The sequence below is a fragment of the Chiloscyllium punctatum genome, chromosome 4 (assembly GCF_047496795.1).
Source record: "Chiloscyllium punctatum isolate Juve2018m chromosome 4, sChiPun1.3, whole genome shotgun sequence".
Lineage (NCBI taxonomy): Eukaryota > Metazoa > Chordata > Chondrichthyes > Orectolobiformes > Hemiscylliidae > Chiloscyllium > Chiloscyllium punctatum.
Genome location: NC_092742.1, coordinates 55,012,985 through 55,040,858, shown reverse-complemented (window position 1 = coordinate 55,040,858; position 27,874 = coordinate 55,012,985). Strand labels below are relative to the sequence as shown.

At 40.4% G+C, this 27,874-nt stretch overlaps 1 protein-coding gene across 1 annotated transcript; it reads left to right on the top strand.

Annotated features, from left to right (window-relative positions):
• Positions 1-19: 19 nt before the first annotated feature.
• Positions 20-27,874, top strand: atg14 (autophagy related 14). The gene is made up of 10 exons (XM_072568778.1): positions 20-264; positions 3,165-3,227; positions 3,399-3,441; positions 8,850-8,931; positions 13,203-13,440; positions 14,635-14,864; positions 21,763-21,880; positions 23,904-23,994; positions 24,248-24,333; positions 26,629-27,874. Exons 1-10 carry the CDS (start codon positions 38-40, stop codon positions 26,936-26,938), a joined length of 1,488 nt encoding a protein of 495 aa, XP_072424879.1. The 5' UTR covers positions 20-37; the 3' UTR covers positions 26,939-27,874.

Below are 27,874 nucleotides of genomic sequence, written 5' to 3'. Positions count from 1 at the left end.
TAAACAAAACCACGTGACAAGTCCGCGCACTCTTAATATGGCGTCTCCCACAGAGCGGAGTAAGATAACACGAGCCGGGCCCGGGCAGACACGCGACCAACTGCCGCCGCCACCGCCGCTGCTCGATTCGGTGGACGATGCCGAGGGCCTCTACGTGGCTGTGGAGCGCTGCCCACTCTGCAACACCGCCAGAAGGCGCCTTACCTGCGCTAAATGCATCTTGGCCGGAGAATTCGTTTACTTCGATAGTAGGAACTCGGAGAGGTATTGTTTACCAGCATTGAAACGCTAAGATGAGCGGGCACACACCCGTATCTTCTGTGCAAAGTTTTCAAATCAGCCCGGAAGGCAATATGAAGTCACTCAGGCCATTTCGGTTGGGGAAATGCTTAAAGATGTGTTAAACAAGTGCCCCATAAAATAGTTATTGACGCGTTATCTGTTGGGCTGTAGCTGTGGGAAAGTATGGTTCATCACTTTACTTACCACCCTTTTTCCGTCAGCAGTCTAACAGGCGAAAGATTACGATTTGGGTATTGTGAAATCCGTTGATGTTTAAAATTGTATAGGCCTCTAATGGGCATCGCTATCTGTTTCTAGGTTCTAGTGGAAGGGGAAAAGACTGTGAATATGTAAATTTCGTTGTTCGTTTTACTTTTCTTCAAATTTGAATACAAACTGAAATCGCCATGAGATTGTAGAGCTAAATTGTTAGAAATAGAAGCACGCAGAAAACTGCTGCCTCGTTAGTACACAAGGAAAAGATGAATCACGACCGACCACTCGCCGCTATGTTTTGACAGAGTTAAACTGAGCATGTTACTTTTTGCGATTACACCTTAGTTTTGTATTCAGATTACTTAACCCTTTATATTTTGTTTACACCGGTTATTCAGGGTTGCTGCAGCATTTATAAAGGATTGCATGTTGCAAATAATGTAATAGGAGACAGTGAGGACTGCAGATGCTGGAGATCAGAGCTGAAAATGTGTTGCTGGAAAAGCGCAGCAGGAAGAAGGGCTCATGCCCGAAACGTCGATTCTCCTGCTCCTTGGATGCTGCCTGACCTGCTGCGCTTTTCCAGTAAATGTAATGTTGAGCTCAAAAAATAATTTCACTTAGTCTTGCATTTAGTCATTTATTTGGTCTCGAGTGTACTCTGCAGCACTAATCCACAATTCAAAAGGCAATTGTTACATAGGCAAATGGTGATCACTATTTTTCTTTGCAGCCCCCAAACTGGTTCAATGTAAGCTGTAAGTAATTTGTAATTTCTGAAAGATCAGTGAAAGTCTGTTTAGACTATATAAATTTCCTTCAAAGACTCCTTGCAAACAACAAAAAAATACACTTTTAATAGCAATGTTCATTTTGCACATAATTTCAGTTACTTACAAAACTGATAAATGGACAAAGAACCACAGATGGATCAAACATTTTGTTTATATTTGTGATGCCATATCCATCATGCTATAGACTTGAATCCCAAAGTGCTTCAGATATTGGAAATTTAAGTAAAAGCAATACTTGCTAGAATTAGTATGCAGGTGTGGCAGCATTTATGGGGAATGATAACTGAGTTAATATTTCTGGTCTGTGACCCATTGTCAGAAGTAAATAAAAAGCAAGAAATGGGATAGTCTTTTGAGCAATTGAGAAAGAAGTAAAGATTGTCATAAGTGCAAAAAGGAAAGCCAGATGACAGGGTAGAGGTCAAGAGAGATAAATGACCAGAGAATTTATGGTCGAAAATAGACCATAGAGTGCAATCTTAGCAACGCAGTGTGACAGTTGGCCACGAAATTTAAAATGTTCAGTCACATGTAGGGTAAAACACAATAGACACTACATGTTCCACTTTGAGCTATGCAATATAGTGGTGAGGTGATAAGCTAGAGAAAACCAACAGTTTGTTTATATAGCTTCGATATCACGAAACGGCCTAAGGCACTTCACAAACCTAGGTGAAATGAAAAAGATGGTCTTGAGCGTTTTATGTGACCCCTTTAAACAATTCAGATTGTTCGAGGAGATCACAAAGGGACTCATTTATGTGATAGGATATCTGTCCCTTGTGCAGAAAAGGCATTTCCATTTCTCTTAAAGAAGTGCAGTCAGTTCTACAATAGCTGATGAGCCTTTCACTGCAGAAAGAAGTTATCTAACTTTAAATCTAATTGTGCCCTTGCACAACTTTGGTTCTCCCCAACCTTGCCAGTTATTTCAACGAGAGAACGGTAGAGTTCCTTCATTACTCTAGAATTGTTGTTTAAATTGCAGTTCATTTCACACTATTATAAAATATATAGACCTATCTCTCTGCCCATCTGAATGACTGACTGACCTGACTGAGATTTAACATTATATCCATATGCCTTGAAATCTCCAAACCTATTGTCAATGATACTCTAAAGGGCAAAAGATAATTGCATGCTGTGTCGTATACTGAGAGCTCCATTTTGCTCTGAACATTTGGACGTATTGCAAAACATTACGTAAATCTGAATGTGTAATTGTGATCTGACTTTTATAAGAGGCTGAAATATACAGCCAGGTTGAATTATTGGAGAAAGTGAGGACTGTAGATGCTGGAGATCAGAGTCTAAGACTATGGTGCTGGAAAAACACAGCTAGTCAGACAGCATTTGAAGAGCAGGAAAGTCGACTTTTCGGGCATAAGCTCTTCATCAGGAATGAGATGGGCGTATGCCCAGAACATTGACTCTCTTGGTCTTTGGATGCTGTCTGACTGGCTGTGCTTTTCCAGCACCCCGCTCTTCCAGTCAAGGATGAATTTTTGGCAAGGTTATCTTTCCAGGAGTAGTTAGGTCTACAATAGTTCCAATAGTAATTATCATGAAATATATTGTTAATAATTCACGTGACAAATTAATTGATTCATTTAGTATTTGTTTCCATTATATTTTGGAAAAGGTTCAATCAAATTTCCAAATTTAGTATAAGCTTTTGTGTGTAATAACAACTGCTTTGTTAAATTGATCTAAAATATTGACCAAAATTAAATGAGTATCCTGAAAATTTGCTGTGGAAGGGTTTTGGACTGTCTTTAAAAATAAACATTTTGGATGCTGTGCACTAAATCAGCAATTGCATTGGCTGCTCAAAAATTCAGGAATTAAAATCTGACATTTGATTTCTCTCAGGTATGTTGACAAGATGGAGCGGTTAAAACACTTGAGGAATGAGAAGGAAAAATATCAGCAACAGTAAGAATTAATGTTCTAATTTTAAGCATAATTTACTTGAATATGTGGCTGTAATTTTGCAAGGATCATCTTAGATTGAAAATTTGAGCAAAAATGCATTTGGTGTGATAATGCTTTTTGTGTACTTCTGCATAATGAATTACGCTCTCAGTTCTGTTTATTGTTTTGCAGAGTTATAAAAGCTATTGAAGGCAAGTGGAAATCTGATCAGCTGGTGAGTTTTTGTATGTCTTTTTAGTACATAGTAACAACTGTGTTGTTTAATGTGTGTATTTATTCAGATTACTGGATCAGTGTTTGTATCCACCTCTAAAATCAAAAGGATTTCGATGTGTAGGAACAGCACCTCAGATTTAGCAACCTCTGGACCAAACCTGTACTGGATTTTGAGTATTATCAGATTTTTGAGTTGGGCAGTCAGATCAAGCTTGCTGGGTTAGTGTCCTTTGGTGCATGTGCTAGAAGAGAGTGTGAGACCAGTAACTAGTTTGGAATCACACTGCACCAATGGGGTACCTAGCCAAATTGATTTCTTTGATTTCACTCCTCTTCAGTTGATGTATGGAAGTTATAAAAGTGTCTTGTTTTTGGACAGCTGGATTTGAAGTGGTTTTTATTATTCAGGCATGCTATTATACATTGAAATTTGAATGGAGAGAACCCCATACCAAAAAAACAATGGTATCTTGTTGAAAGTGAAACTATTGAAAGTAAACACCAGGAGTGAATCTCTTTTTTTTCTTGGAAATGAACATTGTCTAGCATCTACATGTGTGAATTCTTTTGTCTTCTGTCAGCCTGATGCTGGGTGTTACCAATGTTGTGATTCAGATGACATAGATTACTTAATTAGGAGAGGTACTAAGAATGTGTCTAAATGCTGATGATTCACCTCTGAGCAACGAGATGGTAAGGAGGCTATTCGTGGTTGAGAAGAGGACACTGCAGCAGTATATCCTGAGGCCATGATCAGCACCACCGCGCACCCCCCCCCCCCCCCCCTCCCCGGCCGATGCAATGTATTCAAGAAGGATGGATACTCAAAAAATACAGTCCGTAGATTCCTCAGGAACAAACCACGACAAGCAGACCTAACACAGCCAGAAACCCTAACCATCTGACCATACATCAAAGAAGTCTCAGAAATGACAGCTGGACTGCTAAGACCCCTCAGAATTCTAGTAGCACACAAACACACCAACACTCTCAAACAAAAACTAACAAACCTAAAAGACCCAGTACAACCCATGGACAAAACCAACGTCATCTGCAAAATGGTAAAAACAATGACTGCAGATGCTGGAAAGCAAATACTGGATTAGTGGTGCTGGAAGAGCACAGCAGTTCAGGCAGCATCCAACAAGCAGCGAAATCGACGTTTTGGGCAAAAGCCCTTCATCAGGAATAAAGGCAGTGAGCCTGAAGCATTGAGAGAGAAGCTAGAGGAGGGTGGGGGTGGGGAGAGAGTAGCATATCCACCCACCTCCATAACCAGCGCTCCTCAAACATTCCAGAAGCTTCCCCTGGCCTCAAACGCCATTAGCCATGCGGCTGATGCAGCTACCACCCCACGCTGAGTGGTGATGTCACTTCCGCCCCCACCATGGCCACTCCCACAGTCACTTCCGGCCTTCACATCATCACTGATGCCACACACTCAGTGACTTCCACCATCCCTACTGCCATGATCACCACCACTTCAGCCCCTACCAGTGCCACTCACCTGCATTCTGCTGACATGCCCCCCACAGACCCCACTGTCATTATCCCCACCCCCCAGAACCCTGAGGGGAACATTACCCCTGCTCATGCCCCTCTTTCTCCCCCCCCCAACCATCACACCCATGTACTGGCTCCGACCCCACTCCCAGCTCCACACCCACACCAGATCCCAGCTCCCGGCCCTGCCGAGTTTTCACCATCCCCCCCAAGACCTCCCACTCACTGAGGACGAACGATCAGTCCTCAGCAAAGGACTCACCTTCATCCCCCTCCGTCCACACATCAATGAATTTAATACATGCCGTGACATCGAACAATTCTTCCATCGCCTCCGCCTCCGAGCTTACTTTCACAATCAGGATTCCCGCCCACCTTCCGAGGACCCCTTCGCCCACCTCCAACACACTGCATCCACCTGGCCACCCCGCGCTGGCCAATTACCTGCCCTCGACCTCTTCATTTCCAACTGCCGCCGGGACGTTAACCGCCTCAACCTGTCGACCTTCCCCACTCCAACCTCTCACCCTCACAACGCTCAGCCCTCCAATCCCTCTGCTTTAATCCCAACCTCACCGTTAAGCCAGCGGATAAAGGGGGCGCAGTGGTAGTCTGGCGCACTGACCTCTACACCGCTGAAGCCAAACGCCAACTCGAGGACACCTCTTCCTACTGCCCCCTCGACCATGACCCCATCCCCCATAACCAAACCATCATCTCCCAGACCATACAGAACCTTATCACCTCAGGAGATCTCCCACCCACAGCTTCCAACCTCATAGTCCGGGAACCCCGCACTGCCCAGTTCTACCTCCTTCCCAAGATCCACAAGCCTGACCACCCTGGTCGACCCATCGTCTCGGCATGCTCCTGCCCCACTGAACTCATCTCTACCTACCTCGACACTGTCCTATCCCCCCTAGTCCAGAAACTCCCCACATACATTCGAGACACCACCCACGCCCTCCACCTCCTCCAAGATTTCCGTTTCCCCGGCCCCCAACGCCTCATCTTCACCATGGATATCCAATCCCTCTACACCTCCATCCGCCATGACCAGGGCCTCCAAGCCCTCCGTTCTTTCCTCTCCAAACGTCCCCAACAGTACCCTTCCACTGACACTCTCATTCGTTTGGCCAAACTGGTCTTCACCCTTAACAATTTCTCCTTTGAATCCTCCCACTTCCTCCAGACCAAAGGCGTAGCCATGGGCACACGTATGGGCCCCAGCTATGCCTGTCTCTTTGGCTATGTAGAACAGTTGATCTTCCATAATTACACCGGCACCACTCCCCACCTCTTCCTCCGCTACATTGATGACTGAATTGGCGCCACCTCGTGCTCCCGCGAGGAGGTTGAATAATTCATCAACTTCACCAACACATTCCACCATGACCTTAAATTTACCTGGACCATCTCTGACACCTCGCTCCCCTTCCTGGACCTCTCCATCTCCATTAGTGATGACCGACTTGACACTGACATTTTTTACAAACCCACCGACTCCCACAGCTACCTGGATTACACCTCTTCCCACCCTATCTCTTGCAAAAATGCCATCCCATATTCTCAATTTCTCCGCCTCCACCGTATCTGCTCCCAGGAGGACCAGTTCCACCACAGAACACACCAGATGGCCTCTTTCTTTAGAGACCGCAATTTCCCTTCCCACGTGGTTAAAGATGCCCTCCAACGCATCTCGTCCACATCCCGCACCTCTGCCCTCAAACCCCACCCCTCCAACCGTAACAAGGACAGAACGCCTCTGGTGCAAACCTTCCACCCTACAAACCTTCGCATAAACCAAATCATCCGCCGACATTTCCGCCACCTCCAAAAAGACCCCACCACCAGGGATATATTTCCCTCCCCACCCCTTTCCGCCTTCCGCAAAGACCGTTCCCTTCGCGACTACCTGGTCAGGTCCACACACCCCTACGACCCACCCTCCCATTCTGGCACCTTCCCCTGCCACCGCAGGAACTGTAAAACCTGCGACCTCACCTCTATCCAAGGCCCTAAAGGAGCCTTCCACATCCATCAAAGTTTTACCTGCACATCCACGAATATCATTTATTGTATCCGTTGCTCCCGATGTGGTCTCCTCTACATTGGGGAGACTGGGCGCCTCCTAGCAGAGCGCTTTAGGGAACATCTCCGAGACACCCGCACCAATCAACCAAACCGCCCCGTGGCCCAACATTTCAACTCCCCCTCCCACTCTGCCGAGGATATGGAGGTCCTGGGCCTCCTTCACCGTCGCTCCCTCACCACCAGACGCCTGGAGGAAGAACGCCTCATCTTCCGCCTTGGAACACTTCAACCCCAGGGCATCAATGTGGACTTCAGCTTCCTCATTTTCCCCTTCCCCCACCTCATCCTAGTTTCAAACTTCCAGCTCAGCACTGTCTCCTTGACTTGTCCGGACTGGTCCGACCTGCCTATCTCCTTTTCCACCTATCCACTCCACCCTCTCCTCCTTGACCTATCACCTTCATCTCCTCCCCCACTCACCCATTGTACTCTATGCTCCTCTCTCCCCACCCCCACCCTCCTCTAGCTTATCTCTCCATGCTTCAGGCTCACTGCCTTTATTCCTGATGAAGGGCTTTTGCCCGAAACGTCGATTTTACTGCTCGTCGGATGCTGCCTGAGCTGCTGTGCTCTTCCAGCACCACTAATCCAGTGTCGTCTACAAAATTCCATGCAAGGACTGCCACAAATACTACGTATGACAAACAGGAAAAAGATTTATCCACCAGGATACACGAACACCAGCTAGCCACAAAAAGACACTACCCTCTCTCTCTCGTAGCCCTACACATGGATGACAAAAACCACCATTTCGACTGGGACAGCACATCTATCCTGGGACAGGCTTGGCAAAGACATGCCAGAGAATTCCTAGAGACCTGGCACTCCAACCACAACGCCATAAATAAACACATAGATCTAGATACCATCTATCAACGCCTCTGAAAACGAGCACGAAATGACATCACCACAAACCAGAGGAACCCCATCCAGGACAAACATAAATAGAAAGCAGGAGACAACAACCTCGCTTCACTTGGAGGTCGCCACTGATGTTACCTAGCCAGGTAATGAAACGTCTGGATATCAAACCTACAGCTCAGTGAGCAAACCTACACCCCTACCCATCCCCCACTTTTGTCCCACTGCACGACTGCATTCAGAATTCTAATTCTGGGCTGTGGTTACAGATTTTATAATTTGCCTTTCGATTAGTTTTTTTTTAGCAGGTTCAATATTCTGAAATTTCTATTCCCGGATCCCCACGCTCATTGTCGTCATAGTTCGGATACCCTTGAAGACTTTTACTGTTGCCACCCCTGGATTCCACTCCAAGTCTCATAGTCAACAACTACCTTCTCTAAATTGTGATTTCCACAAATGTTAATAGGTCAAAATGCCAGAACAAAAATAATACTAGTGCCAGTTGTGGTGCTCCAGATTAATTAATTGAGTTAATTAAATCTTGAGTTACACAGCTTTACAAGTTTGAAAGTGAAGTACTGCAGACACTGGAAACCTGAAATAAGAATAAAAACAGTTGGCAAAGCACAGATAGCAACTGCAGAGAGTTAAAGTTTGAAACACTGGCTCTGTTTCTCTCCACAGTTGCTGGCTGACTTGCTGAGTTTTGTTAACAATTTTTGTTATTATTTTAGCATGCAACTAACAGGGTCAATACATAGCAGATTCCTGTATATCTAGCCCAAATCTCTGAACGTCAGCAACAGAGAATATATTCTAATTCACTTCAGCTTTAGAAAAAAAAGGCAATTGATCTTAGGGAGGTCGAGGAATTAGAAATTTAATTTTATTTGTTTCCTTTGTATACTTGAGCTGTCAAGTAATACATTCTATCTTTATTTTCAGAAATGGAAGATTATGTCGTGCAAAATCAGGATTGAACAGCTAAAGGATGCAATATGTTGTGGGAATGCGGAAGTCCAAAGAGGTAGAGAAGCTTAATGAAAATTGCTTTAAAGGTTACTTAAGAAATTTGTGAATTATTGATCCAAAATAGTGTTGATCCTCATTTCTACTTTCTAGCTCACTGTGCACTCTTCTTTGGCTGAGGCTGTGCACCTATACTTGCTGCTCAAAGATGCTTGTCAGTTATATGTATAATCAGTCGTGGGAGTGTCTCTAATCTACTATTCCTGCTGACATTCAGGATGTTCTCTTATTAATATATGATCAGATGCTTGGCATAAGTGAATATAGAAAACTCCAAGTGCAAAATTGCTAATAGAAGTTTGCATTGTATCTTTCTGCAGTGCATTTCTGCTAATGTGTTATCCTAGCACAAAATCATTCATTAATGTTCTGAATGTCAAAATAACAGCAAAAAGGGCTATTCTTGTTGTAAGGTCACTTATACTTGGTTCTTGTATATGTTTGTTATTTCTGTAGTTTTGTGTTTAGATTAATTTACTTGGATGAACAGCACTTTTCCTCTGAAAATTTGTGGGTCACTTACTTAGCTCTTTGTTCTTGATATACATAACAATAGGCCTCAATGCAATAGTTGCTAAGAAATGAAATTGATGTAATTAGGAAGGTGAGTGGAATTCTCAACAATTATTGTCAATTTTTTTTTGTTGCCTGGATTTTATTATTTGTAAGCTTTACAATTTTTGTAACTACACAAGGTAATTTGAAATTTATCTTAATTTATTTACTAAATGGGAAATAGCTTTATGAATATCCATATAAAAGCAGGATGTACTTCTGAGGCTTTATAAGGCTCTGGTCAGATCACAGTTCGACTAGTGCGTGTGCAGTTTTGGGCTCCATATCATAGGATGGATATACTGGCCCTGGATTGGGTTCAGAGGAGGTTCACGAGAATGGTCCGAGGAATGAAAAGCTTAATTTATGAGGAACATTTGAGGACTGAGTCAATATTCAATGGAGATTAGAAGATTGGGCGGGAAATCTAATTGAAAAATACAGAATACTGAATGGCCTGGACACAGTATGTGTTGGGAAGATGTTTCTGTTGGTAGGAGAGACTAGGGCCCGAGGGTACAGCCTTAGTAAAGAGAAGACCTTTTTAGAACGGAGATAAGGAGAACCTTCTTCCACCAGAGAGTGGTGAATCTATGGAATTCATTGCCACAGAAGGCTGTGGAGGCTAGGTCATTGAGTATATTTAAGACTGAGGTAGGTTCTTGATTTTCAAGGGGATCAAGCAGGGAAAATGGGGTTGAGAAACCTATCAGCCATGATTGATAAGAACAGTTATAGACTGGAAACAACCTGGTTACCATCTGTACTTCCCCCCCCATTTGATGAATCCGCACTCTTTCCATTGTTGAACCTCACTTGAAGGAAGCATTGATAATCATAATGGCACAGAAAATGAGCAAAAAAGTGGAGACTTAAAATTCCATTGGCAAGCCTGGCTCCGATATATCGCAACTGGATGTATTGGCTGAGCTGCCACACTGTTCCTGCCATCATTCGTGTGAGAACCAACGCAATGGAAAAAATAAATTTAACATCACCCTCCCCGTTCTACATGTTGCAGACTTGCGTGTAAGTGCCAAAATTGATCGGTTGAGAATGCTCTGCATTGTGCTGTAACATAATCGGTGCTAAATGGGATAGATGTAGCCATTGAACGTGGGCTTCCATGAAGTTTGTGAGCAACAGCAGCAGAACTACATTAAACCAGCATCCATAACCTATCTGTTACCATCTAGTTGGCGTATCAGCTCGGTTCACTGATGATTGTAGAAGGCAATAGTCAGAGCAACACCAGGTGTATCTAAAAATGAGCCAACTCTTGGAAACTCCAACACAAAAATGCATGCTAAACAGCAGGAGCAGCTTGCTACTGATAGTTAAGCAATACCCCAACAAGTAGGTCAGCAGCCTTGAATAATAGTGACCAATAAATTAACTAATGACAGGAAGAGGTTTAATTTGTAAATGCAGACGGTAGAGTTAAAGCCTTTACAACTGTTTTTTAGCCAGACATTTTGATCCATGTTGATCTACTGAGATACTCCTGACAAACTATCAGATTCATGGGTTTCAATTCCATGGCATGTGATGAACTAAGAACCTCTAAATTATTTGTCTACTTAGGCTGCTGCACTGCCCATCTTTTTCCATTGCATTATTTGTCCTATTCCCTACCATTTTTGAATGTATTTATTAATTTTCTTTACCTCATTTGACCTCATGCTTTTGTCTCCATGGTTTAAAGTATTGTACCAACCCAAGCTCTGAAATCCTCAAGTTCTGTTTATTTAGGTACTGAATTTTATAGCTTAGTTCCACAATTCATAAGAAAATGACACTTTGGTTTGGTAGGAGACATGTAAAAATCTTATGGATGTAGTCTTTGGGAATGTGCACCTTCTTTTGAATCTGAACAATAGAAGGGGAATGTGGAGTTTGAGTACTGACTGAGGAGGGAATGGAGCAGGTGCTACTGTGCCCAGATCACTTAAGTCTATGGCATTTAACCTCTATTAAGAGCAGTGATAGCTGTTATGGAAATGAAATTGGGAGTCCTTGAAGGATAGCATGAAGAAATGTATTACATGAGACATAAAGTTGATATGTATTTTGGAAATGAAAAGATAACAGCCTGCTGGAAAGAAAAATTAGAGGGCATTTAAGATAAAATAAGAGCAGAAGACATTTAAGGAAGAGAAAAAGGCTAGTTTGCTTGATTTTTGACATCTGCCCTTAGCTATTTTCCAAAGTTTTAGCAGTTTTCTCTTTGTTCTGGAATATTAATTAATCAAATAACCTTCTTTGAGTGCTGAGTACTTTTTTGAATATTGCTGTTCTTCCTTTTAAATGTTCAACTATATCAGAATTTAACATAGCTCAACTTAAATAATCCACTTAATTTTCAAAATTTTACTGGCTACTTTGATTTACTTGAAGGCAAATTACATTCCAAATAAAGCAAAACTTGTTTGTTTTGTGTGCTAAGTTTCCTAAAAGAAGTCCGTATTGTCTTGCCACTCAGCCTCAAGCATGACTGACCAAGAGACTTTCCTGCTCTTTGTCTAGCAAAGGTGTGTTTAAAAGATTTACCGAGTTATAGTTGAGGCTGTGCTGTGGCAATGTCACTAGACTCTTAATTCAGTACCTAATATTTGGGACATTTATTTGTATCTCAACATAGAATGTAGGGAAATTTGAAATCCGTTTAAAAAGAAAATCTGAGATTAAAACCTATTCTATTGGTGACCATGGCAGAATATTGTTAAAACCCATCTGGTTCATAAATGTCCTTTTTTTTTATTTTGCAGAAGGAAATCTGTTACTCTAGACCAAGAGCAATGTAGTTGACTCTCTTAACTGGCCTCTGAAATTGCCTAGCAAGCCACTCAGTCTTCAGGCAATATGTTATGGACAATAAATGCTAACTCATCCAGTGATACCTACATAATAAAAAAAAATCTATTTGGCCATGTTAAGGTGAAAATGCAACAGGCCTGAAGTGTTTCTCCCTCCCTTGTTTTTCTTTAAGGTAATGGGAGGTGGGAGATGTGTTATCATTTGTGGTTGTGGCTGAGCATCTATAGGTGGGGGTGTTGGTGAAATCAAATGCTCCATGTTGACATTTAGATTTTAATGACTCTTCAGTGAACTGTCTATACAGAAAGTGCAAAGTCACTTGCCTCTCTGGACGCCATCATGGGACAAGTGAAAATTGTCCATATTCCTTGCTGCATTTTAAAAAGTTAAAATGCCCATCATCATCCTGTGTTCATGGGTATATGTTGTAAGCATGACAGTTGGTACACAAGGAAACATTATAAACCAGTGCTTTCTGCCAGACTCTTGAACATTCAATTTATAATGAGAAAACAATAACAAGGAGGCATAATAATGGTCAATATTTCCTTTTGTTATACATCGGATAATGAAACAGTTATGTCGTACATATTCTTTAAGTTTGGAGAAAAAAATCCTGAAAAAGATCAGCACATTATATGGACATCAGAAATTTCATTTCTTTTCCAAGTTTAAAAAGAAGCCTGTTCTAAAGGAGCTCTGATCACATGTCAGCCTTGAATTAGGGAAACAAATTGGAAAGAAAGTAACCTGGGTTGCTTTGGCACATGTGGTTTAAAACTACATTGACCAAGGTCTGGAGGTGTAACTGGAAAATTGCAAACAAATTATTGAAATTTAATGTTTGGAAGATGACAAAGTAGTGCTACTAACTTATAAATTTGTTGCTAAATTTAGAGCAGGAATTAGTATGTAAAAATCAGGAAGATAACCAAAAGTTACAACGTCGGGCCCAACGGCATCAGGAAAAAAAGGACAAGATTCAGAGACTCATCCGTAAACTTGGTGATTTGGTTGAGAAGAAAAATGTTGAGTTCTGGAATCGACAAGAACATCTCGCCCGCAACCGCTGGAAACACGTCCTTGAACTGACACGTCTGATTTTCCCACTACAAGAAGTGAAAATAGGAATGAGGTATGGATCATTTAAAAGAAAAATTACATAATTAAAGATGTTTACTTCCTGACATTTTAATATCAAGACATATGTTTTCTGCAGTTTATTCACTGAAGCAATAAACTTATAATATGTTGAATTAAAGAACAAAGAAAATTTACAGCCCAGGAACAGGTCCTTCAACCCTCCAAGCCTGAGCCGATCCAAATGTACTGTCTAAACCTGTCGGTCAATTTCTAAGCATTTGTATCCCTCTGCTCCCCACCTACTCGTGCATCTGTGCAGATGCATCTTAAATGATATTTATTTAACAAAAATGCTGTAGCAGCCAATTCCAGCTTCAAAGAGTATATGTAACTATTTAAATAGCTTGGTTGAGATTATTTTGCAACCTAAAGGCGAACACTACTCTTCAGTCAGGAGGGCTGCAGGTCTAAACAGAGTACTCCTGATTTGGAGATGCCAGTGTTGGACTGGGGTGTACAAAGTTAAAAATCACAACACTAGATTATAGTCCAACAGGTTTAATTGGAAGTACACTAGCTTTCAGAGCGCCGCTTCTTCAGGTGGTTGTAGCAGCGCTCCAAAAGCTAGTGTGCTTCCAGTTAAACCTGTTAGACTATAACCTAGTGTTGTGTGATTTTTAACTTTAAACCGAGTACAGAGGAGAAAATACTTTTTCTTTCTTCACTCTATTTTAACTTCACACAATAGTAGAATCAGCTGTTTCCCAGTACTTTGTTAATTGGTAGATGATTGAATTTGGTTTTGGATAACTATGCCACTTTTTTTTTTATATCTCTCCATGTAACCAACCAAGATTGCATGGGTAAAATTGATTATTTGGTAGGGCCAATTGTACTACAAATGTTGGATTAAATATTTGAATTTTTGGAAATAACTTGTTAAAGCTAGTTAGTGATGATTTAATATTTGATCTAAATTGCGTGGGAACTCTATTTACTAAATTGCATCGTTGATTGTTAGGACAAAATGTTAATCTTTGTTTCGAAACCTTTTTCTATTTTGTGGGAAGATATATCGTACTTAGCATTGATCTTTTTCCTGATTTGCTGACATATATATCCTGTGAATTTTTATTTAACTTTCACCTTTTCTGATACAGCACAGTCATCTAAATTACTTAAGGATTGTAATATGTTCAGTTCATATAGATAACATGGTTCTGTTTTTTTTTCTTGGTTTTGCAAGAGATCCAGCAGATGCAACATTTGAATCTGACAGTGGCATGACTTCTAGTACAGTGAGTGAGCTGGCAGAGGCAAGGAGAACTACATATCTCTCTGGTAGATGGATCTGTGATGACAACAATGGAGAAACCAATATAGGGATTGTAGGCCGCTGGATCTACTTGCCTAGCAATGGGGATTATTCGGCTTATTACAATTGGGTGGAAGAAAAAAAGACTGCACAAGCACCAGGTGAGATTTTTATGTATGCCGAGTATATTTAAGGCTGCACATTCTATTCACTGAATAACTATTTTGATGTCTGTTTAGCAATTTTGGAAAGTCACTAACGTTTTCGCTTTCACAATAAACTTCAGGGTGCTAAATTGCGTTTATTTCAAATGTTTAATGTATGAATGGAAATAGAGGTACTGAAAAGGTTATGTATGTATAGAGTTATAGGCTTGTAAAGCATGGAGACAGACTCTTTGGTCCAAACTGTCCGTGCCGGCATGATATCCTAAATTGTTCATATTCCCATTTGCCATAATTTGTCCCATTTCCCTCCCAATCCTTCCTATTAGTGTACCCATCCAGCTGCTTTTTAAATGGTTTAATTGTACCCGCCTCTTCCAGCTCTGGCAGCTGGTTCTGTACATCTCTCTGCATTTGAAAGTTTCCCTTCAAGTCCCTTTTTTAAAATCTTCCCCTCTCTCACCTTTAAACTATGCCCTCTAGTTTTGGACTCCTCTACCCTGTGTAAAAGACCATGGCTATTCATCTATCCATGGGTCTTGTTGTTCTTGAGCAGTTAAACTAAAGGAGGATTGAGCTATGTTGGAAGTGCATTGAAATAAAGTTCGTGATCATGGAGATGCAGGAGTGGTAGTGAGATCTTTGCAATAAGTAAGAAAGAAGTGTAAAGGGTGAGAATATTTACTGGTTTGGGAGGCTGATGTGGGTGGGAGCCATTGGATGCACATCATGAATAAAATACTGTAGTTCATGAGTTTTGGTGAGAGATATGTGAAATGGCAGAGTTTGTGAGTGAAGGGTAGCAGAGATTAATGGCACATATTTTGGTAGAGTGCAGAAGACTACTGACCACATCCTGCACTGCAGTGTGTTCCTTTTTGAGACATAGTGACCTGGCCTATTGTTTGTATTCAGGCTGGCTGTGTTTTGCTGTTGCTTCCTATCCAGGAAAAGAAATGACTCTCCTTTCCAATCACCAACAGCTCAATGTCCTTATCCTGAAGTGAAGGATGGCTTTGCTTTCTGGGCCGTGTCTTCAAATATAATGGTGGATCTCCAGTAAGTGAAGGGTTGTTGCTAGCTTGCAACATCTGATGTGCTGTGCAACTTGGCTTTAAATATGGCGACAGTGGCATAAACACCAGAAGATGGCCAAAGGGGTGAGCATTTCCACATGTCTCTCTCAATTGAATGAGAAGGCATCAAAGAGCTTGGTTACACAATTAATTTGGAAGAGTGGAAGATTTATTAGAAGTGTCACTGCAGGTGATGGTGGATGAGGCACCATGAATCTCACTTAACAACTTAAGACATTTAACAAGTTTCCACACACTAGACTCGTTAGCAAGGTCAGATCACATGAAATGAAGGGAGAAATAGCCATTGGGATACAGGAATGGCTTGAAGAAATGCGACAGGGTAGTGGAGGACGTTTGCTTTTCAGACTGGAGGACTGTTCCCAGTGGTGTGCCACAAGGATCGGTGCTGGGTCCACTCCTTTTGTCGTTCATATAAATTATTTAGATGTGAACATAGGAGGTATGGTTAGTAAGTTTGCAGTTGACACCAAAATTGTGGTGTAGTGGATAATGAGCAAAGTTATCTCAGGGCACAATGGGTTCTTAATCAGATGGGCCAATGGCCTGAGGAGTGGCATGTGGAGTTTAATTTAGATAGATGTGGCGTGCTGCTTTTGGAAAGGTAGATCAGGGCAAGACTTGTGTGGTAAGCTCCTGGGGAATGTTGCTAAGCAAAGAGACCTTGGAATGCAGGTTCATAGTTACTTGAAAGTAGAGTTGTAGGTAGACAGGATTGTGAAGAAGGTATTTGGTATGCTTTCCTTTATTAGTCAGAGCATTGAGTATAGGAGTTGGGAGGTCATGTTGCGGCTGTATAGAACATTGGTTAGGTCACTTTTGGAATACTGTGTGCAATTCTGGTCTCTGCAATAGGAATTATAGGGTTCAGAATCTATTTACAAGAATGTTGCGAGTGTGGAGGGTTTGAGCTATAGGGAGAAGATTAATAGGCTGGAACTATTCCGAAGAGCACTGGACACTGAAGCGTGACCTTGCAGAAGTTTGCAAAATCATGAGGGGTATAGATTGGGTGAATAGCCAAAGTCTTTTCGTCAGGGTAGCAGAGCCCAAAACTAGAGGGCATAGGTTTAAGGTGAGAGAGGAAAGTCTTCAAGGAGCAACTTCACACAGAGGGTGGTGCATGTATAGAATGAGCTGCCAGAAGAAGTAGAGGCTGGTACAATTGCAAAATTTTAAAGATGTCTGGATGAGTATATAAATAAGGGTTTAGACGGAGCAAGTTACTGCTGATGCTGAAAACAACCAACGCCAGAGATCACAGTGGGTCGGACGGCATCCATGGAGAGAGGAGAAGCTGTCTGACCCACTGATTCCAGCATTTGTTATCTCTAGAGTTTGGAGAGATATGGGCCACAATCTGATAAATGGGACTAGATTAATTTAGGACATTTGGTTAATATGGATGAGTTGGACCAAAGGGTCTGTTTCCATGCTGTACAGCTCTATGCCTCTGAACCTGGGAAGATTCCACCCAAAGACAGTGAAATGTATGTTCGTTCTGACACAGTTGTAGCTCCTAGACTCAGGCTGAGAATAGATGGGAGTCATGAGACTCTACAGTTGTGACGCTGAGAACCCAGATTCAGAAGCCTCATGACCATTTCCAACAGAACCTATATTTCTGAGTTTTGAGGAATGGTGTATGATGGAACCTTTACAGAGGGGAACTCAAATCAAGTAGTTATTGGGTTAAGCATGGAGTTAAACAGTCTCAATTTTGCTGAAACAGGAGCCTTACTTTGCATCTGCAAGTTAGAAGTTTTTACAATCCATGTAAGACTTGTAAAGGATGACTGACTAAGGTCTGCGGAATCGTTTTGTAATCACTGAAATTGCCTGACATTTAAAAATTAATTGAAAACTGAATTAGCAAATAGAAAGTTAGAAAAAGCATGCACTTTCAATAACTGTCAGTTGACATAATCCTAAATGTTATCATTATTGAATTATTGCTGCTGCCCTGAAACTCAGACTGGGGTAGATTCAAGGGGGTACGAGGACATGACTCCCTTTTGCAGCACTAGCTTGTTGTATGTTTAAAGGTTCATCTTTAGTGTTAGTCACTAATCCATTCACTAGGTGAGGTAAATAGGCAAACAAATGAGTAGACGTGAAAGCAAAAGGGCAACATGAATGGGGTAAATCTAGAGATGTAGTCAAGTTAGTATGGGTATGCAGATTTAATTGCTGGGAGAGGGAGTAGTTTTGCCTGATTTGGGGTAGATGTGTCAGGTCAGGAGGTAATCGAGCCAGTTTGGAAGGCAGTCAGGTGGCTGGGAGGAATTGGGAACTAGACAGGTTGGAAGGTAGTCCCGTTCTGGTTTGGAAATGTAATCAGTTATGGAATTATCCAGGTATTAATCTAACAGTTGCTGGATAACTACCCAGGTGAGTTCTGCAGAATTTCATCCAAAGTCTTTGCCTCCAGCTGGAGTTTTGCAGAGGGCCGGAGAGCACAGAGGAATTACCCAGCAAAGGTTTAAACTTCGTGAGCATGTTCATGCATCAGGATTTCCACAGTGCTTGAGTAGGAAGTTTCTGATGCTGGTCAGAGAAGAGGAAGAGCAACACGGACCAACTGGCAGGACCCCTGAGCTTGAGGAGCCTCCAAGAGAGTTAGAGAGAGATGAGTAGCTGCCAAGAATTGGAACAGAATTTGGTGGGAACAGCGTTGAAGAATCAGAGCCACCATTGCAATCCATAGCCACAGGCAGTGCTAAAAAGCTGGGAAGTGATAGCCAACAGTTCCACAAGACCAAGGTGGATCATTTGGGCAAAACCCCCTGAGTTCATAAGGTCATGAGGGAAAGATCCCCTTTGCATTTAGAAGACCATGTAATCAGTGTTACATGGTCACTAGAAGTGAACTGAACATATTATTTGGCTAATCATTTATGTGAGGCACAGTGGCAAAGTGGTTAGCACTGCTGCCTCACAGTGCCAGAGACCAATGTTCGATTCCTGCCTCAGGCAACTGTCTGTGCGGTGTTTGCACGTTCTCCCCATGTCTGCATGAGTTCCCTCCGGGTGCTCCAGTTTCCATACTGTAGGGAGTCTAACTAATCAGAAATCAAGAGTTAACCATTAAAACAACATCTTGATGTATTTGCAACATTGGGCAGCCATCATTGTAAAATATTTATTCATGAAAGATGTGCTTTTTCAATAATGTTTATAAAGATTTGGTGCCAGTAGAATAAGGAATCCATCTTGTATAATCTTTGCATAGATTGTTGCACTTACATTTTTGGGTTTGTTCTAAGTTGTTTAACTAGATTATTTCAGTTTTTGAATTCTAAATTGATCAATGAATAGTCTGAACTTCTCAAACCTTGGTAATGTTATCTTTCTTTGAAATGTAAGAAAATCTTTGGTCACGTGTTCCAATAAATTAATAATAAACCGTTCTTTGAAATTCCTTTTGAAGTATATTTTCATAATTTTTTTTGGCTTCCTTGAAATTTCAGTAATTAATTCTTAAAAGAATTTTCCTATGCATTCCAACTTCAAGTAAGATTGAAACAATCACAAGACTTGCGTGTGTATGAAAATTGTTAACATTCTTTTAGGCCTATAATGAAAAGTTCAAAAGAACAAACTTTGAAATACAGAATAGTACAGGCAATGCACTGAATTAGTAATAATCTATCATTCTTCTGAGAGAATCATTAACAAAGTACTTTCAACTAATTTAAGCTAAATGTGCATTAGGACACAACTTGTCGTCCATTATTTCGACCGCTGGTCTCATTTTGGAGGGTATCGACATGGTTAATAGATTAAATTGAAATATCATGACATAGGTGTCTCCTCTTCTCTGCTGCATTTTCTTTTGAGAGGATGTAACCTCCATCAAACCAGGAATGGTCAACATGTGCTGTGGGAAAATTCAAATGATCTCGCTTGCTGTTATTTTTCAACAGAAAATGCTGTCTTCCTCATTAAATGAGCATTTGATGACATCACCTGGAAAGTTATTATCTCCATGTTTAATTGCATTTATTTCTAGTTCAGTTATGTAATTTTCTTTTGTAATTCTTTATGTTACTCATGCCTATCCAGGTGTTGCTGGCCATGTGTAAATCTTCATTAATCACCTCCAAGATTACATAAGGGAAGAAACCTATGCCTTTGTGTGCCTGTGTTCTAAACTGAATATTGTTCTAGTTAACTTGACTTATGGCATAAGTCAAGTTTTGATGCTAAGAATAGATATGAATAACTGTTGCAACATTGATTCTCAAAAACTTTGTTACTTTTATGCAACACTTAAAAAAACAAATTATTACTGCTTCATAGCTTCAAAAGTAATGTTATATTTATACTTTATTTTAATCCAAACATCTGGAACCTACAGAGTATTCAAAAATTAACATAGATTCTCTCCCTTTTCTTTGTATTCTTCTCCAACCTACAACCTTCTGACATTTTTGTGGTCCTTCAAGTCTGGTCTTTGGCACACCTGACTTTATTTGATCCTGGATTCCAAACAACCTTCAGCTGCCTATCCCTTCATCTCTGGAATTTCTCTCCATGCTGCCACCTCTCTCTCCTTTTAAGGTATTCCCTGCAAAGGACAGAGTTTCCATTTAACAGAAGTCTGACTTTTGAATAACTTTTTACCTGACCTTTGTCTGCCCTTGGACTCTCCAACATGGCGGAAATAGTATCAGAACCCTGAAAATCACCTCCAGAAATAAAGCCTGGAGTACCATTCATTTTGTGTCTGAACTGACTGCTGCCATTCTGCCTCTTGAGTCTGTTTCTGGCTGCAATCAAGTCTGCAGTGTGAACTGCTCCCAGGGAATTGGAGGGCACTGATCTATTCCTTTCATTTTTAATAATAAGTGTGATAAGTCACCAGTGATGTGTTAATCAGTTGCAGGAAAATTTGGGTGCAGTATTGAAGGGGAATAGTTACAACTCCCCTTCAGTTGGGGAGGATTAACAAGTAAGAGAAGTAGTATGCTGTTTGTTTTTTGTTCTCTGCCATGTCTCTGTTTCTGTACAGGCCACCTCTGCCTGTCTCTCTCAACTGCAGTAGTCATTAAATGGTTGCCTCAGTACTGTGGTCATATACAAATATGTGCATAATTTTGGTATATTGTCCTTTCACAAGAAGTTGTTCATAAAATATTTTTGTCTTCCAAGTAAAAGTACACTGAAAATGTTTTTGAGCAATTTGACTAGCAGTTATCTTTGATTAGGTGAAAATGCTCTGTTTTATTGTTTCAACTGTTTGTAATGCAAGTTAATATTCTGGTTGTACAATTCACAAAGTTTGCACTTTCAACCTAAAATCTGTGGTCTAGACTTAAACAAAAACAATTATCTTGCCTACCTGGTAAGGATATCCAAATACTTGATGAAGTGAATTGGAAATAATTGCCCTTTCGTGCCGAACATAAAAAGTCCCCTCATTTATTTGTCCCCTCATTACAGTCAGTTTGCTCAGTATAATGTGTGTCTGATTTCTTGTCACCAAAATTTCTGACCTTTTTTCATCAAATGCTCATTTTCAGGCACTTTCATTTCTAACCTCTTTTTTTTTTTTGATCATGGTTTTGTTCATGTACTGTTTGATAACTCTGCTGTTGAATTCCCTTGGGATATTTTACTACATTTGAAGGCATTGTATAAATGCTGTCTGGTTCTGTTCTTCAAGTCCCATGGGACATTTTACAATGTTAAAGACATATAAATACGGTGTTTTCATTGTGATATTCAAGATTTTGAAGTTAATCTTTGTAGATCTTTTTTCAATATATACCTTGCCTTGTATTGTTTATATACAGATATGGAGCAAAGTAATCCTGCCTATACCATCAGTGCAGCACTGTGCTATGCCACACAGCTAGCAAATATACTATCTCACATTCTTGATGTAAATCTTCCCAAAAGACTTTGCAACAGGCAAGTATCCTAAAATTAAACAATAACTGTGGCAATGCTTAAGCATGCATTTTTAACTCTTGACTGGGTTAAGAGTCATTGACTGGATTAAGAGTCATTTACTGTGTGTTTTACTATTGTAAAACTAATACAACAGCAGTTAGATTGTTAGTAATACCTTGGCATTTAAAATAAAATGTCACAGAATGAATAAAAAGAAATAGTAAAAGAAACTTCCTTTGACGGAAGATAAAAGACACTGAGACAGACGGACATAAATGGGCAGAGAGAGGTGGTTTCTTTTTCTGTCATTGACTGACTATCCAAGATACAGTAATGCTAAACCAACAGTGTAGAATATAAAATGTTTATTTCATTTACAGTTTCTCTCTTTTTCCCCTCCCCTCACTCCTGCATGTGAATAGTTGTGCAATTTGGTTTAACAAGCACTAATCCCCATCATTCTACTTAAATGACTTTATTTAAAGAAATTGGACACTGATTATGACTAGGCTATCTGACTGTGGGAGCATTACAGCCACTGCAATCTTGTCATCATAATACCAACATTTTTTTAAAAATTATTTAGCTGAGCAGGCCTGTAACATTAACAGCATAACTCTGATGATGCTACCTAACCTCCTATGTAAAACTGACTTTTGTTTTTACTTTACATTTGATAGCAGCTACAGTACTTTTCTGTCTGTTCTGTTGTCACATGTATTCACTGCAGTCCTCACTTTCTCCTCACATGGTATTCATATGCAGGTAGGATACTCTATTGCAAAAGAAGTTGGTAATCGGGTTCATCTTTCCCTTTCTTGCATGGAGAATGTAATGCTTCTGATGTAATTTTGTGAGCAAGCCAAATCAACCTCTGATATTGTTGTGTGTCTGGGTTAAATCTGTTTTTACTAAGAATGAAATCATAAGTGTTCTAAAGGAAAGGAACTCTGGCATTAATTTATCCATAGCTTGAACACCAAGACACACATTTTGCAGAGCTTTTGACTGACTTTAGTCTAAATTAAACCAAAATCTATACATAGTTGGACCAAGACTAATCCCTAAAGAAGTGGGATAGCTTGAATATGCTCAATGTTAGAATTAAAGTCAGTATCTTATGCATATGAAAATGAGCAATCAGAATACACAAGGGAGGAGGATATGAATGTGGTGGTAACTGTGCATAAACTGCATAGTGAGCAACCACAACCCCTCTCCTAATAAATGCCATCTCCAGCCCAACACAGGAGGAGAGCTATGCATGGAAGTTTAGGATTAAGAAGGTGGGAATAAACACATCACATCCTACTCTACTATTACCTTTTGCTCACTAATCCAAACTCCTCCCAATCTTCATAGCTTTACTTGAGCTGGTTCACCCATATACTGACATACCATGCTTATTTAATAAGTGATAAGTAACTCATGGTATGACACAATGTGATTAGAAGTACAGGGAACAATGCTAGCATCCTCCAATTTCCTGGGAATAGTTTGAATTTCATATATAGATGGTAGCTGGTTCTTGATTTATGAAAGGCCAAGTGGCAGTAGCCACATCCAGCTGTGAAGCTGAGCTCCACAGACCTGCTTCCTGTATTGTTATGGTGGATGTGTTCCAGGCTTTTGTATAACTTTATCTTCCACTTTTGACTACATCAGAAGAGAGCTGTAGCTGAGAAGTGAAGGCTAGAAGTAGCTTGTAATGGTTCTTATCATTTTTCTCAACCTTTTCTGTAGTGTGAAATATTAAACTGTCTGCCACCTCCAGTCTAATTACTATAGCTAACCATTCTTTTTGCAGTTAATGAAGCTAAATTATTGCCAAGAAGCTGTTATCTGATTTGTTGACTTTAAATTTGATTCTAAAATATTGCCAAGCTTTGAAATGCCATTATGTATGACAGTGGTGCTGATATTTTGGACTAGCTCTTCTTCTTGGAAAACGTTTTTTCAAAACATTTATTTCAAGTTTAACATTGTTTTTCGAAAATGGACTGTAATACAACACTTTACAAAGATGATTTGTCTTCTCCAGTGAGTTTTGTGAAGAGAATATGAGCAGAAAGAAGTTCATTCGAGCGGTGAATAAGCTAAACACAAACATCCTACATCTCTGTTTTTCACAGGTACGATGTTAGATGTTACATAAAAATTATACCTCCAAAATTAAGTTTAAAATACTGCTTTACCAGCTTTACACTGAATAAGACTTCTAACTATTGCAGCTTGACTGAAATACTAAGAACTGAAAAATTACTATAGGGTTGTTAATTTTTTAAATCATGTTTACAATGTACTATGGTAGTGTATAGGAAATTCTAAGAGCTCCCACCAGCTTAATTTAATATTGATGTTTTGTAATATTTCCTTATCATACAGCACGTTAACCCTGAACAGTTGCATCCCTTGCACACACTCCGAAATATTATGCATTTGGTTAGTCCTGAAAATAAAAGCCTGGGCAGGTAAGTTGAATCTTAAACGAAATTTTCAAACAAATAGATAAGCCTTGAGTAGAGCACCTCATATTACAATGCTTCTTTCTGATTTTTTTTTAAACTTAAAAACCAGGGCAGGATTTATACAGTTCGTAGAGTCAAAATTACACAACACTGAGACAGATCCTTCAGTCCAATTTTCCATGCCCACCAGATGTCCTAAATTAATCTAGTCCCATTTGACCCATATCCCTTGAAACCCTTCCTATTAATGTAACCTTTTTTAAATGTTGTAATTATACCAAGCAACTCCCCCTGGCAACTCATTACCTAGATGCACTGCCCTCTGCTGGAAAAAATTGCCTCTTCCGTCCCTTCTTATCTTTCCCCTCTCACCTTAAACCTATGCTCCCTAGTTTTGTACTCTGTTACCCTGTGAAAAAGGCCTTGGCTAGTCACCCTATCCCTGCCCCTTTTATGATTTTATAAATCTTTCTCTAGAGCTGTTCTGGTAAAGGATTACTTGAAACATCAACTCTGATTTCTCTCCACAGGTGCTGCCAGACCTGTTGAGCTTTTCCAGCAATTACTGTTTTCATTTATCACTTGTAAATCTTTTCTGAGCTCTTTCAAGTTTAACTACATCTTTCTTGCAGCAGGGAGACTACAATTGAAAGCAGTATTACAAAAATGGCTTAATCAATGTCCTGTACATCTGCAACATGACATCCCAACTCCAATGCTCAATGTACTGCCCAATAAAGGCACACGTACTAAATACTGCCTTCATTACCCTACAGCAAGCCACACCACAAATTGTTACTGCATCAGGTGCTCCTGATGTGGTCTTCTCTACACTGGAGGGACTAAACGTAACCTGAGGGAACATTTTGCTGAGCATCATAGCCGGGTCCGCAGGGGCTGACCGGATCTCCCAGTCACTACCCATTTCTGTTCCCCCAGCCGTTTTCTTTGACATGACCATCCTTAGCCTCCTCCATTGCCACAATAAGCCACAGCACAAATTAGAGGAACAGCACCTCCTCTTCCACCTGGGCAACCTACAGCCCAGAGGACTCAACATTTGAGTTTGCCAATTTCAAATAACCTCCCTTCCCATTCCACATCCAATCCACTCCTCCCTGCCACTAACAGTTTCATTCTGCCCATTGACCAACCAAGTCATACTCTGTACCTGTCTTCACCCATCCCAATTCATCACCCTGCTCCCACGACTCCTTTTATCTGCAGCTCTCCCTACACCCACCCCCAGTCCAGAAGGGTTACACCTAAATGTCAACTTCTCCACTACCTGATGTTGCCTGGCTTGTTGTGTTCTTCTAGCCTCCTGCCTGTTCATTACCCAGTCTTCCCACTACTCCTTTTAAGGCATTATGAACCTCCATTCTAAGGTTTCTTTGTTCAGCAACATATGCCAGGACCCTACCCATAAGTGTATATGTCCTACCCTGCTCTGCCTTACTAAAATGAAATACATCAAATTTAACACTGTGCTAATCTTCAGCCCATCTGATCAGGGTCCCTTTGTAGTCTGACATAGCCATCTTCAGGGTCCACTACCCAACCAATTTTGGTACCATCTGAAAACCACCTGTATACATTTTATAAGTCTCCATAAGGTCACCCCTCAAAGTTCTGCCCTCCAAAGAATAAAAATCTCAGCCTATTTTTATATCAAAAACCCTCTATTCCCAGCACTATCCTGGTAAATCTTTTCTGAACCCTCATCAGTTGTAATAATATCCTTCCTAAAACAGGGTGACACGAATTGCATCGAATAAACCAGAAGAGGCCTCACCAATGTCCTGTACAACCTCAACCTGATTGCCTAGACCTTTTGAATATAGGAGTTAGGACATGAAGGCAAGCATGTTAAACACATTTTTAACCATGCTATCTACATGTGGCACAAACTTCCCAGAATTATGTCCCTGAACCCCAAAGTCTGTTATACAATTTATGGTAGGGTATTGAGTAGTTCTGGAGAAACCCTATGCTTGTTCGTATTAGCAAATTCATCTACCACTCCTCAGCCCACTGATCCAATTAATAAAGATTTTAGATAACTTTTCACTGTCCACTATACCAATTTGTCATCTGCATTGTACCCTTACCTGCCATGTTTGCAAAACTCCAGTTAACCGTTTCATACCCTAATGTAACAGCAAATGAGCCATAACTAAATTCATACAGGCATGGTATTTTGATCAGAATTACAACTTGTAAATTACCAGATTTACAATCAACATGAGAATGTCCCAGTATTGTATATGTCTAAACTATAATGTGTTTTAAATTTAGATCTGGGCCTTTTGAAATCAGTGCTGATCTTGAAGATTCCATGGAGCTAGTAGACCCAAGTATTGCTGCTCAGACAGATGAAAGTGGTGATGAATATATAACTGACGAAGAAACTGATTTGGGAACAGATTGGGAGACTGTACCTAGTCCTAAATTTTATGATATCCCTTCTCAGCCCATAGAAGTACTGCAAAGTCAAGCCATGCTAGTATCCCAGCCACTCAGCAATAGCAACAGCACAGGTGGTATGATCTCTTCTGCAGCAGCTTCTGTTACGTCATGGTGGAAACAATATTATGGACATCGCTGATTTGCTGCACAGGATCACAAACTTCTAATAAAATGAAAAGGTGTGAAAATGACACTTTGAATAGTGCCTAAAAAAAAAAAGCTATTGTAATGGCTCTGAAGCAAAAACCACAAAGCTGCATTCTTCTGTGTAAATGTTTCAATTTCAAACAAATTGATTAATTGTTAAGAGTGAAAAATCAGGAGCACTTTTTGATAGAAGTATTACACTTTTATAGAAAAGTAAGTCTCAATAAATTTTGACTCAATCATTATTATTAATCTTGAGATCAATAAGCCAGGCCTTCCCTTCAAGTGCACTAAAGTAGAAGGCAGAAGAGTTTGGTGTGCAGTATGTAATTTTATAATGAACTTGAAAGTACAATCAGGTTAGCTTTGACTGTTTTACTTGATTTTGCAGTTAAGGTAGCCTGATGTACACACTAACAAACATCGGGTCTATGATAAAATAAAACTGAAGTGTACCAATATTTTGTGTAAAAATGAATCCAACAGAAGGCCTATTGGTCCAGTCATTGATACACCCCCTCCCCAGCCAAATATCTTAAATGTTACTTAGAAAGTTGGCAAAGTTTTTCCTCATTTGGTTTGTCAAAATTCTTAAAATTTTGGCTACCTGTTAAATTTTCCTCTGCATTTTATAGCCTTACCATCCTTTGGTCCAACCTGCAGTATATTTTGAAGTTTAAACATAATTTCTTTTTTATACTGAATGCCTGTTAGTAAAGCCACACATCCTATACACAGCACAACAGCCTTCTGCACTTGTTCTACCAACTTATAATTGTGTATACACTGTAAGGTCTCTTTCTTCATGTAGCTTTACAATGGCAATTGTCAGAATAAGGGGAAACAGAAAGGCCTGTTTCCACACTGTAGGGATTCTGATTTGTTTATGCCTCTATAAAGATATCACTAAATTTCTCATTCTTCATTA

Coding starts and splice junctions, on each gene's coding strand:
- atg14 (XM_072568778.1), top strand. CDS start 38: ATGGCGTCTCCCACAGAGCGGAGTAAGATAACACGAGCCGGGCCCGGG. Junction 3,228..3,398: donor AAGGAAAAATATCAGCAACA/GTAAGAATTAAT, acceptor ATTGTTTTGCAG/AGTTATAAAAGCTATTGAAG. Junction 24,334..26,628: donor GAAAATAAAAGCCTGGGCAG/GTAAGTTGAATC, acceptor TTTTAAATTTAG/ATCTGGGCCTTTTGAAATCA.